The 18,627-nt window shown below is 31.7% G+C and overlaps 2 protein-coding genes across 5 annotated transcripts in view; one reads left to right on the top strand and one right to left on the bottom strand.

Moving 5' to 3' along the window:
• The window catches only part of LOC114324479 (partner of bursicon-like), a 45,887-nt gene extending 30,195 nt beyond the window's left edge, over nt 1-15,692 (bottom strand). The window contains 3 exon segments of the mRNA XM_028272350.2: nt 7,780-7,958; nt 11,774-11,898; nt 15,565-15,692. Of these exon segments, the coding sequence (XP_028128151.1) occupies nt 7,780-7,958; nt 11,774-11,898; nt 15,565-15,679 (419 nt within the window). The 5' untranslated portion in view covers nt 15,680-15,692.
• The window catches only part of LOC114324456 (zinc finger CCCH domain-containing protein 10), a 64,183-nt gene that overhangs the window by 29,813 nt on the left and 15,743 nt on the right, over nt 1-18,627 (top strand). Inside the window, exon 3 of one of the 4 annotated variants that reach the window (XM_028272321.2) lies at nt 141-205. The exons of 2 other annotated variants lie outside the window; for them this stretch is intronic. The gene's annotated coding sequence lies outside the window, so the exon portion shown is untranslated. Of the gene's footprint in view, nt 1-140; nt 206-347; nt 366-18,627 lie in introns of those variants that run through there. One more of the 4 variants, XM_050646270.1, reaches the window with a different exon arrangement.

Genomic DNA, 18,627 nt, shown 5'->3' with positions numbered 1-18,627 from the left:
GCCGACTACACTAATAATATTGTAATAAAACGAGCCATTCGTATTTATATACGACTTTATTAATTATTTATTTATACAAGTTTTCTTTTACAAACTCTAGCTTAAATAAACTTATTTACAAAATCCGTTCCTATTTATAGCCCAGCCGTTATTCTGGAACAATCCACGCTCATCTCTAGCTATCAGCTCGTCACGCCTACTTGAGGTATGTACGTTCTCGAACACGCTTTACCCCTCCGCCGCCGTCTGACCGTTTCTGACCGTAAGTGAGGACGGGCTTGATAAGAGTACTGTATATCAATATTTTCGTTCTTTTTGTGACTACGTTTGATGTTATTGTTCAAGCAATCTATATAGTGTAATGGGTAAGATTATTGTAGCTTTGGGTTGTTCTTCTTTAATATTAGGCCGGCAGCTGGTGTTTTCTGGTAATTAAATATGTAGTTAAAAATATTTATTTATACTTAGGTAAATACCGTTAAAGCAGGACATAATATTGTATGTGTTAAAATTAATTTTATCAATTTTTTAATAACATTTAACCTCACAGGGACCTCCCTCTTACCGCATGCTTGCATTAATAACTGATGTAGAATAGCTTTTATAATTAATCTTGTTATTGTTAGAATTACTGATACTAAAAGAACTTTATAAAAACACAGTTAGATCTAAAATTACTTTAGGTATACAGTTCAAAACTTTTAAAATTCAGCACAAAATGCAAGCATGTCCCCGCTCTTTTTTTTATTAAAAATACAAAATCTAAAAATATTTTTTTAACCGAGTCTTTTCATTAGTACACTTATGCTTGGAAAATGAATTGCACAACACAACAATTAAAATACTGATACACTTAACTCATTTTCTCCTTCTTCCGTATTTTCTTCGTCACTATCATCGCCCAATTCAATAATAAATTTATTTCCACCATTAATGTGGAAGTGCCCAATCTTCTTATAATATTCTTCTACTTTGATTACTTTGGCGATTCTTTTCTGCCAGTCTACTTTGGTAATATTGGCTACTTCTTTTTTCATTATCTCAATTACCTTTTTGTCAAATTTAGTATTTAATGTCACAATAAAACACTGAAAAACGTTTGTTTTTCTATACTTCCACAAAATTTATTACAACTATGTTATTACTACAGCTGTTTCGGCAAAGTGCCTTTCTCAAGTGATATTTTTACAATGTGTTTGCCTTTTTAAGTCTTTAACTGAAGAGGTTGAGGAGTGGGGAGCTGTTTGTCTCGAGCTGGTCATTCAGAATTATATCTGTATTTTTCAATTTATTAATTTCCATTGATTCTAAAAGTGATAGCTTAAGGCCTTTATTTTGAATATGTAGAATTTGAAACTCTTCATTGAAAGAATGATTATGATCTAGAAGGTGAAGTGCGTATGTAGAAGTGTCTGTTTTTCTATTGTTGAAAGCTCTTTTGTGTTCTGCTATCCGTTTGTCAAAAGTTCTGCCATTTTGACCGATGTAAGTTTTCGGACAGTCACCACAAGTTAGTTTGTACACACCACTCTGTAGTTGCTTTCTCTTTCGGCTTTTATTGTTTTTAATATGTTTGCTTAAGTTGTTGTTAGTTCTGAAAGCTGGTGTTATTCGTTTCTTTTTTATGTATCTGGCTATTTTTGTTGTTATTTTGCCAGTATATGTGAGAGAGCAGAAGGTACTGGGTTCTTTCTGTGGTGGTGGATACACTAATGTATTTAATGTATTTGAACGCCTTATACTTGGTTTTAATTGTCCCCAAATTAACTCAATAGGATTGAAAACACAAAAGTAGAGGGGAAGTCTCAATATAGTGTGTCCATGCTTTTCGGCAATACTCTCTAGAGCGTATAATTTTCTAAATTGCTTCGTGTGTAGAACTTCAATAAGTTGTTTTTTTGTGTAAAAATCTTCGAAATACAAATAATTTTCCATTAAAAAATTTTGCAGGTCAGCTTTGAAGATGTATTTGGTATTTTAGTGAGCTGTCGGGAATGATAGGAACCGTTGTCAAGCACTATTACGCTGTTTTTCTCCAAGTTTGGGATCAGCGAGTTTTCAAACCAATCTTCAAAAATGTCAGCTTCCATATTCTTGTGGTAGTCAACGTTACAATCTTCCATTTTCTTCCCACATAATTTTAAAGCATTCGGAACCCATCCCTCACTTCCTCCGCAATGTACAATAATTAGCCGCGAGCCTTTATTTGCAGGCATTTCTGGTATGCACATGCTTGAACCATCTGTCCATCCTTTCTTTACTGTATCGTGGGTATCATACCAAGTTTCATCTAAATAATAAATTCTCCTATTTTCTTGCCTATATTTAGTAATTTCTTCTAGGTACATATTACGTCTGTTGACTATTCTTTGGCTTTCCATAATTGCTTGACGTTTATTCATTTTTTTTTTTTTTTTTAACTTAAAGCCCATTTTTTGTATCCAATTTTGAAGAGTTTTCTCACAGCAGTTCATATTTCGACCGGTTGTTTCCAATTTCTTTCTTATTATTTCTATAGTAGGTATTTCATTGCTTTTGTAGCAGTCGTATATTGTGGTTTTGAATAGTTTTACGAGTGAAGGATTTAAAGGTCTTGAAAATTTGTAGTCACATCGTTTCTTGCGATGATAGGGTCCATTTTTAACTATTTTATATACATTAGAAAGTGGAATTTCTGTTAAATCAGAGGTGGCTTGTGCCAATAGTGTTTCATCGAAGCCGAATTTCGTACGTAGATTTTTGTATACATTCAAACATACTAGCTGTGTTTCTGCATTTAAATGCATTCGAATCTTCTTTACGAGCTCTTTTTTTTTAGTAATTACATTCACACTAGCACTGGCAATTTCTACAATATCAGCGTTATCGTACGCGATATTTACATTATCCCACGGGCGCCACATCACTATTCACATTAATTAATTAAATTACAATAATTAACACTTGACACTCTCCAAACGAAATACTAAACAAATATTCAAAATAATTACAGCAACAAAACACTCGTATCACTTAACACACGTACACTCCAGTACTAACACACTGCTAGCTACCGAACTAAAACTAAGATTTTGCACGAAACTTGTGAATAGATATGCGGGAGGTCTGACCGTAAAAACACAGATGCTTCAAAGGGCCGCTTCTTAAACGTTAGACCTAATATCTATATTTGAAGAATATCATATTTCACCGGCTTAAAGCTATTCCACAGTATTTTTTACTTGGACAATAAAAGATTCTTTAATCCATAGTATGCTCTATTTGCTGGATATATACGTCTGTTGATTTCTGCTATATGATCTGATGTCATGCATTATTGTTTTCCATTTTTTTGATATTATTATGTGATCTATCTCATTGCCATTGTGCCAGGTATCAGCAATATTACTTTATGTTCTCTTCTGGGCTTGAAATGAAATTTAGACATTCTTTTAGAGGCATCTTTAGACAAAACAATATTCTTACAATTCCTGGTCTGTATATACTTTCGTCCATTTTCGTCCATCCGTTATTTACATTGCAAAATTTATGAATTTAATAAATTTCAATTTAACCATGTTTATTCAACAAGATTCCGAGACAATCACTTTATTCTTCCACAGCATCGTTCTGTTTTGTTGGAAGGTATGAATGAATGAATGAATTTATTTGACTACATTACACAATTACAAGGTTTGTAGCAAGTCAGACTTCAAAGATTTAAAATAAACAAGTAAAAACCTATCTATACATAAAATTAGAATATACCTAAAATACACAAAAAATACCTAAAATATACAAATAATAATTTCACACATAAGTATATCACAAAAATTTCAATTTTAAATAGTATAAAAATTATGTAAGTACCGTATAACAGATCAGTAATAAAAGATATTAGATGAGTACTTTCCATGAACTTCAATGAAACTTGAAATATTCAAGGTATTCCTCCACTGAATAAAAACAGTTCTTATTCAGTATTCTTTCACGGTTTTTTTAAAAGCATTTTTAGACTTAACTTTTTTATATATCCTGGCCACACGTTGTAAAGCTTGTAATCTAAAGAATTTCTTTTGGACTTAGTTAGACGGTAACGATTAATTCTGATATTATCTGCCTGTCTGGTGTTGTAATTATGAATATCATGTTGTTTCACAAGAGATACAGATCTCCTGTGCATTTCAACAACAACACTGAAAATATATAGGCACGGTAAAGGTAATATACTAAGTTTAAAAAACAAGGGGCGACAATGCTCCAAATAGCTCACGCCAGATATAATTCGTATTGCTCTTTTTTGCAGACGGAAAATCACCAAGGAGTCAGATGAATCACCCCAAAGAACAGTTGCATAGCTAATATGCGAATGAAATAGTGCATAATAAGTTGTTTTTAATGTATTTATAGTAGTAACTTTCCTTAATTGTCTTAAGAGAAACAAAGTAGAACTTAACTTAAGTTAATTATATGAGGTCTCCAAGTCAAGTTACTATCCACTGTTATCCCAAGCAACTTTACGTTATCCAAGTTTGAGGTATCTGTCATACCTTTAAAACATAAATGTTGGGATTTGCCCTTATTAAGCTGAAGTTTATTCGCTAAAAACCAATTTTGTGCCTTATTTTCGACAAAATTTGAAATGTATGATCCTGTTCCACTTCCCTTGGCTGAATAAATAAAAGTAGTATCATCTGTGAAGGAAACTGTTTCCACAGGATGCATATAGTTACTTAGATCGTTAGTATATATTATAAATAATAGTGGTCCCAAGACAAAGCCTTGGGGAACGCCACAATTAATAGGTTTGAAATTAGAAATATAATTATGTATACTTACAGCTTGAGAACGGTTTGACAAATACGACGTTATAAGCTTCAGGGCGATTCCCCTGACCCCATAGTAACCCAGCTTCTCCAAAGGTAGCACACATTATGCAGCCATAAGTTTCTTTAACAAATTACCAATAGATATACGAATGAATTTACATCAGCCAAACTTTCGGCGGTGTGTACATCAATACATTTGTGAGCTAGAGCCATATTCTAAAAATAACTTTTAAGTATGTTTTATCGTATTTATTAATTTTTATACTTTTAAGATGTATGTCTGTAACTTTGACTTGTCTCATACATGTACTTTGAATAATGTCGCATGTGATCAATAAATTTGAATTGACTTGAAGTTAACGCTTAAATGTAACTGTTTATTATTGCTGCTAGGTGGTATAATTTTTATGCCGTTATCGTTTGTCTTATCATAAATAGTTTCTTTCCCTGTTACTTCCTTATTTTGATTTTCTTTTAACTACTTTTGCATTCGGACTGTGTCATTTGTACGTATAATCGTATTTCAATAGTTGTTTATATAATTCAATTTTATCGTTTTATTGTGCATTTTTGTCGTCTATTTTTATATGACAATCGCCCATTTAAAGCTTTGAATTCTACAATTCCTTATCTTATTGTTGACCATAAATGCTGTACCATGTCCCCTTGCTTGTTTTTCCCGAGGAGTACATTTTGTAATTTTTCTTTTTAATACTTCCTTCTGCCTTCAATCTTTCTTCTTGTAGTGTTAGTATATCGATCCTGTATATTTGCATTTCTCTTTCATTTTCCCTGGTCTCAACAATGTTGAGACGTTCTAGGATCGCATTATAGTGTTACTGTATTTTTCTTCTTGTTTTTTTTTTCTATATCTTTTTCTTATGCTTGATTCATTGTTCTCTTTCAGTGCTACACTATTCGCGGTGTGCAAGTACTTGGAAAGGGAAACGAGAAACGACCCTGCGCGAGTCGCGGAGAAATATTGCAACTATCTTAAATAATTCATATTGTCAATTGAAATTGTCAAATTGACGTATATTTCATACCTTCTGTCAATGAAGCAGAAAAATTATATATTGCTCCACAATATTGATATGATATGCAATTATTATATAAAGGTAAATTTAATTAATTGTATTTTGCTTGCAGTACTGCATTTTAATAACTAATTTTATTTACTACATACAATTGTTGATGTTTTCATAACATAACCTGAATCTTATTTTTTCTTCTTATTATTTTTTTTGGACGATGGCCTTGACAATTATCCAGTAACCAGGACTAATATAATTGGCCAATATAATTAAAAGTGCGAATGATAGTACAGAGCGTAGAAATAGGGGTCGCTTTGCCGAACTTGCACGGTCCCAATTGCCAAGTCTGCTTCTGCCCATGTTTCTTTTAATGACAGGGTGTTTTTCTGTCGGCACCTGGACCTTTGTTAATTTTAGCTTCATTATTATCTTTATCAGTTCTTTATATAGCTGGGTTTTTTCATAGTTTATGCTGTTTCACTGTGTAGTACATTGTCCACGATTTCTTCCTAAGGAATACATAAGAACAAATAAGGAATAAACATTGTTTTAAAAGACTTTATTTTGCAAAATATTGTATATTCTTACATCACAAGCGGGTTAAATAAAAGTAAATAATTATTTTTAGTGCAAAATGAGGAACTGTGAATAAAGAATATAATTCATTAATATAACCATTATTTAAAATGTTTATACTGTTTTCTGGACGAGTATATTCATTTTTTATCGAAAAATTTGATTTTATCATCACAAGAGATTTTTACAGAAAATAATAAATTTGGAGTGGGTTTAGATACATCGTATGACAAAAATATGATATTACAAAAAATAATTGCACAAGAAATAATTTTTAAAGTGACATAGATAGAAAGACATTGATGGCTTAAAATCTAGACGCAGTTGTACGAAAAATAAAAAACAGCAACAATAAAATTATAGTATAGTTAGTGTGACCAACTAGCCCGAAAAATCCGGGACATGGCCCGAATTACGAAGTCGCGTCCCGGACAAGGCTTCCGGGCCATCCGAATTTTCAACTTTTTGGTAAAATTCTATTTTGAAATTTTGAATACGCTATTCTTCTAAGAACTCACATGAAACTGAATTGGTGGGACGAAAAAATTCATGGTGGGTCATCGTCATTGTTATAAAGCAAATTTCATTGCAAGACAAATTGTATATTTTAAGAAACAAACAATGTAAACAATGAATATATTTTGTTCGTTAGGGTCAATTTAAAATATGAATGGATTGATTTTTAAAGGTTTTCTTATCATTTTTAAGTAAATTTAATCGTTCGACAAATATGATAGTAAGAAATAATCAGCATGTGGCATTGTGGCATGTTTGACAATTCTATTTTTGATGGGATTAAGCCACAATTGGTTGTACATAATGATATAATTACATTTTTATATTCATCTCAATTTATATTCACATAGAAATCCAACATCAGCTGATTTTCTAATTTTTCTTTTTTTGAGAACGATTTCCGGATTGGAAATCGAAGCGTCAAAAACTAACAAAAATGTAATTATCATTACAACCAATTGTGGCTTAATCCCATAAAAATATCATTGTCAACATAAAAATGTTAAATAATCAATAAAACCCTGATATTAAGTTTCTATATTAAAAAATGGCCCGATTTTCATTGAAAAGTCCCGGATTTCAGGTATTTTTTTAGGCCTTGTCCCAGATTGGACTGAATTGGAGTTGGTCACACTAAGTATAGTAGAAACGGAAATCGGTCAGGATGTGCAACAAAGTGGCGGTATCAATGTTAGGTATAAATGTTTAAGAAATTCGCGTTTTACAAATAAATATTACGAATAACTTGTTTTTGATTGATACATAAATGAAATATACTGGAAAATTAATTTATGAACGTTTATTTCACGGCTAGTCTACCCTAAGATGATGTATAAAACAAAGACAATTGATTTTATCGGCTAAAATCGCCGCATTTGAAACACTTGCATTCGGACGGTTCTCTAAGTTTGACGTCCATAGCGTTGTTTCCTTCTGCTGTCAGCCTGACACCGTCTGGATCGTAGCAGTGGGATAAGGTGACTATTCTCTCCCTCAAGAAGCTCTCTCTACAACAGTAGCATTCCTACAAAAAAAAATGTACTATTAAGACGTATCCACATCAATAAAAATTTGTGTAAGTGTTGTATTTTAAAATACAGAAAAAATATTTGCGGCGCAAATTTATATCTGGTCAAGTATTTTTACGACGTAAATATTTAGTTCGTGTGTTGTACCGCCGAATCCACTTAGCCATAAATGGATAATCAAGTCCACACTAACATTGCTATGCAGCGCAAATTTCTTTGAAGTCAACTGAAAAACCGACAGCACGACGGATAACGTGCGTTGTTCGTCACGAAAATATTTTTGGGTTATTCTATGCTGCGCACAGTCCCAGACAACAAAAAGTTCAGCGCACACGAACAAATTTGCGTCAAATACAACGTATAGCATAAATTTTTATTGATGTAGTTCCGCCTTTACAATTCATATTTTTATAAATTATAAAGTTAACAATACGTATTGAGTCCATAAAACTCAAAAAGCTTGTTAAATATCGACTGGGTCTAATTGATCGACCCAGTATTTGTTGACAAAACAACAATAGACCAGGACTAATCTGTAAAAAAGCGTGTATTTTTGGATGTGAGAGATGGCATTCGGATTTTTGCAGATAAAGTTAGGTGACACCTTCAATAATTATAATTGACTTATGCTCCTTCTCAAATATGCCCGGAACATTAATAAAAAAATTAAAATATTTAAAAATTTCGAAAAACATTGATTTTTTTCTGCTTTCTTTACTTATAACAACTTTAAAACAGTTCGTTTTGGAACAAAGTCGTACAGAAATAAAATAAAGATAATTGAATTTTCTATGATATACGACTGGTCAAAAATGTCTTAAGGTATTACCTTTTCTGCAATATAGCAATAAATACAAAATAAGGGGGCAAAATACGCCTGTTGTTATTCAATGTTTCTTAGCCACTTTGGTGGCACTTAGAACCTTAGTAATTCGCTTAGAAAATTCTTATAACTTACTTAAATGGTCTACCACATTTCATTAAAATCGACCTAATGGATTTTGCATAATAAATTTGCAATGTAAATGTTTTTAAAAAAGTTCAAATTTTTTAAAATCTTTCTGAACAAAAAGTAGACCATTTAGAAGTTGGCTAATTTTTTTACATATAAAGAGGTGCTCTACCTATCTAATACACTTTACAGAATTAAAATCGGATTATTTAAGGGGCCTCAGCAATGTTTTAAAATTATAAACAATTTTTTGGCTTATAAACAAATAGCTTCGTTAATAATAAAAAAATTAATTTTAGCAATGCAAATAATTAAAACCGGTATAATTTGACTTAAACTTTCAAATGCTGTCAGCTGAATTGCTATTTTATTTTTTAATCAAAAGTTATTCTCGTTCAAAAATTGCAATTTTTCGATTTTTTGAATGTTCCACCGCGTTTATCTCGAAAACTATGTATCCTACGAAAAAACTTGTAAGAACATTTTTTTGCTTAGAATTATCCAAGAAATACAAAAAATGTTTTATTTTGCGAAAAATCGATGTTATGTAATTCCTCAAGTTCTTTGTTTATAACAATCTTATCGCCATTCGGATCAACTGTTACCCAAAAAATTCGTGTTCTACTGATCAAAATACATAAAAAAAACTTGGGTAAGTCCATCTAAATAAAGGAGCCCGTAGCACCCCCTCCTGAACAGAGCACTAATTTGTTTATAAGCCAAAAAATTGTTTATAACTTGAAAACATTGCTGAGGCTGCTTAAATAATCCGATTTCAATTCTGTAAAGTGCTTTAGATAGGTAGAGTGCTTCTTTATATGTAAAAAAATTGACAAATCTTTGTATGTTCTAGTTTTTGTTGGGCAAGATTTTAAAAATTTTTAATTTTTTAAAAAAGTTTAGATTGCAAAATTATTATGCAAAATCTAGTAAGTCAATTTTAATGAAATTTGGTGGACGGTTTTAGCACATTACAAAAATTTTCTAAACGAATTAGGAAGGTTCCATGTGTAACCTAAGTGATGGAAAAACATTGAATATGGACAGGCTTGTTTTGCCCCCTTATTTTATATTTATTGCTATTTTGCAGCAAGGGTGTTAAATTAAGACATTTTTAACCAATCATATCTGATATAAAATTTAATAATCTTTAAAAAACTCTAACATAAAGTAAAACCACTTCTATGTAAATTGGTATATGTATTTATTAAAACTTAAAAAATCCCAATGGGTTGAGTAAAATATGTCCAATTCAGAACGTTTTCAGACCTATCAGGTCTATCATCAGTGAATGTGCATACTTGCTAAATAGCCCCAGAACCAAACAATGGTTGAATTTAAAATTCGATTTACATTATTTAAAAAAATAATATTAAACAGGCTAAACGCCGATGTTACAGGGTATAACGTACGGGAACATGGTGAAACCCTACCAAAAACTCAATCAACCATCTCAGGCCAACTTTGACTATCAACCATCATAGTCAAAGTTGGCCTAAGATGGTTGATTGAGTTTTTGGTAGGGTTTCACCATGTTCCCGTAGGTTATATCCTGTAACATCGGCGTTTAGCCTGTTTAATATTATTTTTTTAAATAATGTAAATCGAATTTTAAATTCAACCATTGTTTGGTTCTGGGGCTATTTAGCAAGTATGCACATTCACTGATGATGGACCGATAGGTCTGAAAACGTTCTGAATTGGACATATTTTACTCAATCCATTGGGATTTTTGAAGTTTTAATAAATATACCAATTTACATAGAAGTGGTTTTACTTCATGTTAGAGTTTTTTAACTATATGGTATACAGCCAACCTAGGGAACTTCCCTTTTAGTTTAATAATCTTTGTTTTATTCCTATACGACTTTGTTCCAAAATGAATCGTTTTAAAGTTATAAGCAAAGAAAGTAGAAAAAAACGAATTTTTTTGAAATTTTTAAATATTTTTTTTATTAATGTTCCGGGCATATTTGAGAAGGAGCATAAGTCAATTATTATTAACGAAGTTATCACCTAACTTTATCCGCAAAAATCCGAATGCCACCTCTTACATCCACCTAAAAACAGATCCTTCCTAGTCTGCAATTTAAATTAATTTTATTTTTTTTCCGTTTTCATAAATATTATATTTTGAATCTTTTGGGACAGACTGTACCTTTATACGATAAAGATTTACGATTTTAAGTGTGAGTGAGTTTTTTGTTATACAATGTGTTTCATTAATAATTGGAAATATTTTAATTGTAGATCCCTGCGCTCAAAATATTACGGTTTAACCCAAATCACCTAGTCCGAAAATCCTTCCTAAGGCCTTGTTCATATAGGGCGGTTTGCCAACGTCGACGCCGCGGTTTACCTGTTTTCCCCCTGCTTATCTTGGTGACTTCAAAGGCGGCATTAGGGTGAGATCAAGTAAAACAGGGGGAAAACAGGTAAATCGCGTCGTCGACGTTGGCAAACCGCCTGCATATAAACAAGCCCTAAGGGTGCTAGAGCTCTTTAAAGATGGCGTCATGTAGTTAGTTTTTTTTTAAATACTTCCAGAATACTTATATTTAGAAAAACGAAAACTGGTACGCCTATTTATCTTCCAGAGATAGATCGATTCCATAAATTTCGAATTTCTAGTTCCGGTCATAGGCGTCCGTTTTGGGTAGGGCAACGGTTATTTTATCACATAACTTTTTTGCCATTAACTTTAAGCATTTTTGGCACTGGAATATTAAATTATAATATTTTGAGGTATTCTAGTACTAAAAGGTACCCTTGCTTTAAGTCGATGGAAATGCATTTAAGTAACCTTTTTCTCATAAATTATTGGATATTACAGTAAAATTGCATCAGTATTAGACTTACCTTTAAAAATCCTGTAGGTGTGATAACAGATGGTTGTACCTGGCTCTTGCAGGATCCTTCGCATTTATTGACTGCTATTTCACCGTTGCAGGTTCTCTGAAGTCTTCCCAATTCATCGTACTCCTCTATAACAAAAGTTAGAACAGACAAACTAAATAAAAGTATTCAAAAAATAGTTATTTATGAAACAGTTCGTGAAGTATGCTTTTTGCGAACGCACGCGATACTTAAAGCACGAGCGACAGCGGCGCGAGTGCTACACATTAAGTTCGCAAAAAGTACTTCACGCACAGTTTCATACAATATTTTATCTACTCTACCATAAACAAATAAAAAAACTGTAATTCTTCGTCACTGGAATTCATTTCTATTCTACAGTTTTTAGAACTTTGACATTTAAAAATTCTAACTTCTTTCAAACCAAAAACTGTCAAAACTTTTGTCGTAACTTATTGCTCATTATGTCATCACCATGACAACGCGAAAATTAAGGATATTTGATTATATGAAAGTGTGTTAGAAACAGTGCGAAAAAGTAAGTCCTATTTAAAATACATTGTTACTTCACGCACACTTTAAACACTTCACGCAATGCTATCTATAATGACAGTTTTCACAAACTAAAAACTTACACACTATATGAGATAGAGTAGATAAAAGTCTTTATTAAGTAGAAAATATTTTACAGTTTTAAAAACTTTACCTACAACGAAGTAAGAAATTCTAGTATAATTGGTATAGATTTAATACATAACATTAAGTAAAAAACGCAAATAGAACAATAATTATTGTTAAACATGGTTCACAGCGAACATTTTCGGTCTTATTGAACCATCTTCAGTGAACTTTGAAGTACTTGCTTGCTATATAACCTTACCACCAAGCAGTGGGTTGGTTTAAATTGAATATTACATACTTAAGTATTAAATTCTACTCCTGGTCATGGTACTACGAATAGGTCTGAGAGGTCTATTCGCTTTATGAACTTTCGTTCACTAACTCTCATAAATGTAGGTTAAATTAAGGAGTTAATTGCTTAAACATTGATTAAAATGTCAAAAAATTAAGACTGTATTGGAAATTTGTCTGCTTCTGTAGTACGTTAAGAATTTTTCGATATCCTCGTATATTAAGCATTGGTAAACGTTTTTCTTATGCAATATTTCATGTCGACATAGATTATCTGTGAGTAAATATTACTAAGATCACAAAATGTTCTGAAAGTGAACGTATAATCACAGGATTCAGATTAAATAAAATAAATCTTCAAATATGTGAATTATTTTGAATCAAACTGAGTTTTTAGTTCGTTTTACTTTTAATTTACTTTTAAGTATAATTTAGGACAAAATTGCCATTTTTCTCGATCCGTCCATAGCTTTTCCTCTATTTCGTTGTCTCTTATTTCCTGATTTATGCCTTCTCTTCAACTATGGCGAGGCATTCCTCGTTTCCTTCTATCATGAGGTTGTTATGTTAGGATTTGTTTTGGAAATCGATTTTCTGGTATTCTTTGAACATGCCCATACCATCTTAAAGTTATTATGTATATCTAAATACTTTAGATGTTGATGTTCTCGATCTTCCTACTATACTTGTACTAAGCGTTAAGTTTAGGTAGGGAACTGCTACAGATGGATGAAAATCTAATAAAGTAATATTTAACTTGTTGGCTCGTTTTTAGAGAAGCCATGAATGTACTAATGACATCAATCAGTCGTCTGAATATTGGCCAATTTCACTTATTAGTTCAGATTTTGGTGGTATATTTTCCAAAAAACCAGTAGTGTTCATCTATGCCTCCTATTCTTTTTCTCATAGGCATCTTTCAGTGCGTCACAGTTTTTCGATTTCTTTCACGAATTATATAGATAATATTATATCTATGAATATAATCTGTACAATTTATAAGACTATACAAATCAAAGAAAATAACATTTTATAAAGGCAATAAACACAATTGATGTGTTTTTATGCCAACTTGCAAATAAAATGTGACAACTATCAGATTTAACTAAAATGTCATATTAGAATAAATGTATATTATCACGGACTTACCTTTTTTTCTATCATTTGTGACGCACTGAAAAATGCCCTTGAAAAGGAGCATATGAATGTATTATATACTTGCAGTTAAGGGTAAAGGCGCAAAATTATTCCTGTCAAAATTTTCAATGTGTTTTAAATGTATTCATTTTTTCGAATCCTGAGAAAACTAATAAATATTTTTGAAAAATTTGAAAAGATTACATTATTACTGAGGGCCGAAAGTTCCTGAAAACTTCTATAATGTTTATTTTAATAAGTTACGGGGGTGAAAATAAAAGAGAAAGTTAAGTGTGATTTTTAATTGAAAATATTTCACTCAAAAGAAACTTCTCGGCCCTCGGTAATAACGTAGTCTTTCATTCTGCTTTTAAATTTTTCAAAAATACTTATTAGTTTTCTCAGGATTCGAAAAAAATGAATACATTTAAAACACATTGAAAATTTTGACAGACGACATTTTGCGCCTTTTCCCTCAAGAAATAAACGTTTTCCTTTGAGCCTGTGATTTTGATTTTCAGTCAACTGTATATAAGTTTGAAGAAGTAACCAAGTTTAACTACCTAGGAGTAATAATAGGAAAAGCAGCAAAAACAGAATACAGGAGAGAAATAGATTAAACAATTACTCAGATCCAAAAACATCAGTAGACAAACAAAATTTAGAACGTATAAGACACTGATCAGACCAGTTATCACGTATACAATGGAAACCACAACGCTGACAAAAAAAGATGAAGAAGATCTAAGAATAGTAGAAAGAAAAATAATTAGATCAATATTGGGACCAAAAAGAACAAGCGACCGAGAAACAAAAATAAAGACCAATAAAGAAATTCAACAAGAAATGGGAGGAGAGAACATAGCAAGATACATAAAAGCAAGACGAATAGAATGGGCAGGCCACATAATGAGAAGCGCACCCACAGAAATGATAAAAAGAATCACGAACGGGACACCCCTGGAACCAAGAAAAAGAGGAAGACCCATGATAAGATGGTGAAACCAGATAGAGACAGATAGACATAAAAATAATTAAAAAAAAAATCTGGAAGACAACATGCAAAAACAGAAAAAATTGGAAACACAGAACCAACGATGCAGACCTGCAGACACATAGATATATAAGAAATAAACCAAACAGGAATAATCCACCTAGAAAAAAGGATTACTGTATGCTCCGGCACTATAATGATGATAATTTCACATTTAACTGAGCCCAATCTATCGCAGTCCTCGACACTTCATGAGAAAATTATTAAAAATAATCAATTCTCTATTATAAAGCAATGCATAAAAGTAGGGTAAGAGCGTAGGCGCAAAATTTCGGGCTAATGCTTTTTAAACGCATTCATTTTTTACGAATCCTGAAAAAAGTAATAAATATTTTTGAAAAATTTAAAAGCACAATGAAAGATTACATTACAACCGAGGGCAGAAAGTCCCTTATAATAAACAAAAAGTTTCTTTTGAATGAGATATTTAAAACTAAAAATCACACTAAATTTTCTCCTCCTTTTCACCCCTGTAAAGTATTAAAATAAACATAGAAGTGTTCAGGGACTTTCGGCCCTCGGTAATAATGTAATCTTTCATTCTGCGTTTAAATTTTTAAACAATACTTAGGTACTAGTTTTCTCAGGATTCGAAAAAGTGAATGCATTTAAAAAGCATTGTCCCGAATTTTTGCGCCTACGCTCTTAAGGAGCAAAATAGTCAAAAAAAATATGTAAATTGAATTCGTACCTTTCGTCAAGTGGATTTCGGAGGGTAAAGTCTCACAGGTCTCTTCTGACATATCATTAACGCCCAATACGTAAGAAAAACTTAAAATTCCAATAATTACAACATAAAACAACATCTCTTCTCGATGTTCTAAAGTTGACTGAACTTCAGCTTGGCCTCTTCATCCCTTTTATACCCTCTGTTTCTTTCCCTGGGCGCGTCTACAGGATACCACCCTCCGATTATTATAATAGGGAACCATGAATGTAAATAAATATTTGAAAAATATTTTTTTGGTTGCGTACGACATCATGTTTGGCCATTTTAATTATTTCTTGGATTTTTGTTAATGAACGGGAGTGGCTACTCGGTCGTCAGGTCGTGCTTGCTAGATATTGCAAACATAATGTTTGGCATATTTTTTATCGTCATACTATCGTGTATTGTGGAAATTATTAGAAATATGTCTACTGTTTACTAATAAATAACTAATAAATATGTATATGGCAATGGAGCAGTGGATGCAATTTTTAGAAGCCATGGAGGTGTTTCCAGGAAAATGGTCCAATAAGTTTTCAATCAAATATCTTTTAGGAATATTTTTAATATTTTTCAATATTTTTAATATTTGCTGGTTTGCGCTCTCTGTACTAAGTGAAAGATAAGACAGTTTTGCCTTCGCATTGCAACTGAATAAAAATGGTATAATTTTATTTTAGATTAGATGTTGTGGCGTACCTATTTCTCTAAAGTATATGCCACATTTTATCCCATTTTACGTTATAGACGGCTTTGGAGTAGTCAACAAACCACAAATATGTTTCTATATTAAACTCTCTGGATTTTTCTATAATTTGACGAATATTAAGAAAGTGTTCTCTTGTTTTCCTATCTTTGAAGAATCCTCATTGTTCTTGTAAATCTTGGGGAATTTGTAGTTAGAGAATTGATTTTAGTCTTTCATTTGATGCGAAGGAGTACTTTGCTCGCATGGGATGTTATGCTATTGTACTGTAATTGCTGTAATCTATTGGTGAACCTTTTTTTATATATGGGAATAAAAGTGATTTTACTCCAGTTATTTGGATATTATGCTGTTGTACTGTAATTGCTGCAATCTGTTGGTGAACCTTTTTTATATATGGGAATAAAAGTGAGTTTACTCCAGTTATTTGGCCACTTTCCGGTATTCCAGATTTCATTGCAGATTCTAAGCATTACTTCGGTCCCTGCCTCTTCCATTTCTTTGAGTGGCTCTGCTTTTATTCAATCTTCCCCATCTGCTTTTCTGAATTTTAGAAGATTTTAAAGCTCAAAGCTTTTTTATTGTCGTCTCAATTTCTGATTTGAGTATTTTCATTTGAGTGTCATGAGTTCATTTTCATAACTTCTTTCCTATGTTATTGTCTGGGTCGTTGTTAGAGAATAGTATTTTGCAATATTGTTTCCACACCGCTGCGATACCTTCTGGATTTGTTATGGTATTTCCACTATTACTTTTGATTATCTGTGTGTGCGGTATGAATTCTCTCGCTAGATATTTGACTTTTGAGAAAAGTTATCTAGATTCTTGGCTATAAGCTGTTCCTCGGTTTTTATTTTTCCTATCGTTCCTTTCAAATGGGCATCTAACGAGCTATCCACAATTATTGGGATCAAAGCTATCCGTGCAAACAATTACGTATGTCTTGTTTTAAATAAATAGAATAGAAAAAGACTGTTTGACTTGTACACACTTCTATATAAATCTAAACGGGAACTGGTGTATGTTTTCAAAAGACTGATAGTGTGTAAATTAATTTATTAAATCAGCTAAGTACTTTCAGCATATTAATGCCATCATCAGAGCTATCGTCTTATAGGTGTAAAAACCTCAAAAGAAGAGAAAACTTCGAACAAACACATTCTATATTTTATATTATATATATATATATATATATATTTTAAAATTTTATTTTATTTTAAAAAATATAGAATGTGTTTGTTCGAAGTTTTCTCTTCTTTTGAGGTTTTTACACCTATAAGACGATAGCTCTGATGATGGCATTAATATGCTGAAAGTACTTAGCTGATTTAATAAATTAATTTACACACTATCAGTCTTTTGAAAACATACACCAGTTCCCGTTTAGATTTGTCTTGTTTTAATCTGAAAGACCTCCGGAGTGTGACGTCACGGCCAACTGCAGCTATATTCAGTGTTGTTATGATCACTTTTCCAAACAAACAATAAAGATTGAAAACACGTTGAAAAGATACCCAATCTCATGACCTTTTAATTCGTATAAAGTTAAAATTTTGCTTCGTCTGCTACTTTTTATTTTCAATTATAGTGTTTTTTAAATTGACGTACGTACACTGACAAGTATCTGTTAAAGTTGACGTAAACTGGAGATTATATCTGAATTAATAATAGACATGCACTGTATAGCTATCTCTGTCGTTCAGAGCCACCTATGTTGACAATATTTTTGGATCACACGTTATTTTCGTTTTTCCTATTTTTGCACTCCAATTTTCTATCATCTTCTGTAGAATTATAACTTCTACAAAAAAAATATGTAAATGTACAATAAAATTTGAAAATACTTTATTAATAAAAGCATCCACTTCTCGTATTCAACTTTATCTGTCACAGTTGATAAATAATTATTATGTTAACGGATAGTGGATTATTAGTTACCGAAAAATTAAGTATAGCACAAAATGTGAAACCAAAGCGTTTGTTGACCCTAAACAATGTACATGACAACCCCTTACTGGGCTACAAGTTAAGTGTTTTACCATTAAGAGTAAAGCAGACACATATCTTAATGTTTTTATTAAACTATACGGGTTCTGGTCTACAAAAAAATAAATGAATCGATAATTTTTGTTGTATTAGGTATTTGTATTGAAAAACATGATAAAAAAAAGTATACAATGTTCTTCGTGGTTATTATTGCCAAGCATTTGCTATATAGTGTGAAAAGTTCCAAAGAAAACACGTATACAGGGTAAGTAATGAGAAACTGTACATACTTCTACCTCTTATGGAGGTCTCTATGCGGGATAACAAATGACCATTAAAAAGTGTCTATCTAC

This window comes from Diabrotica virgifera, chromosome 3, assembly GCF_917563875.1.
Source record: "Diabrotica virgifera virgifera chromosome 3, PGI_DIABVI_V3a".
Classification (NCBI taxonomy): Eukaryota; Metazoa; Arthropoda; class Insecta; order Coleoptera; family Chrysomelidae; genus Diabrotica; species Diabrotica virgifera.
This window is presented reverse-complemented; position numbering and strand designations above follow the sequence as displayed.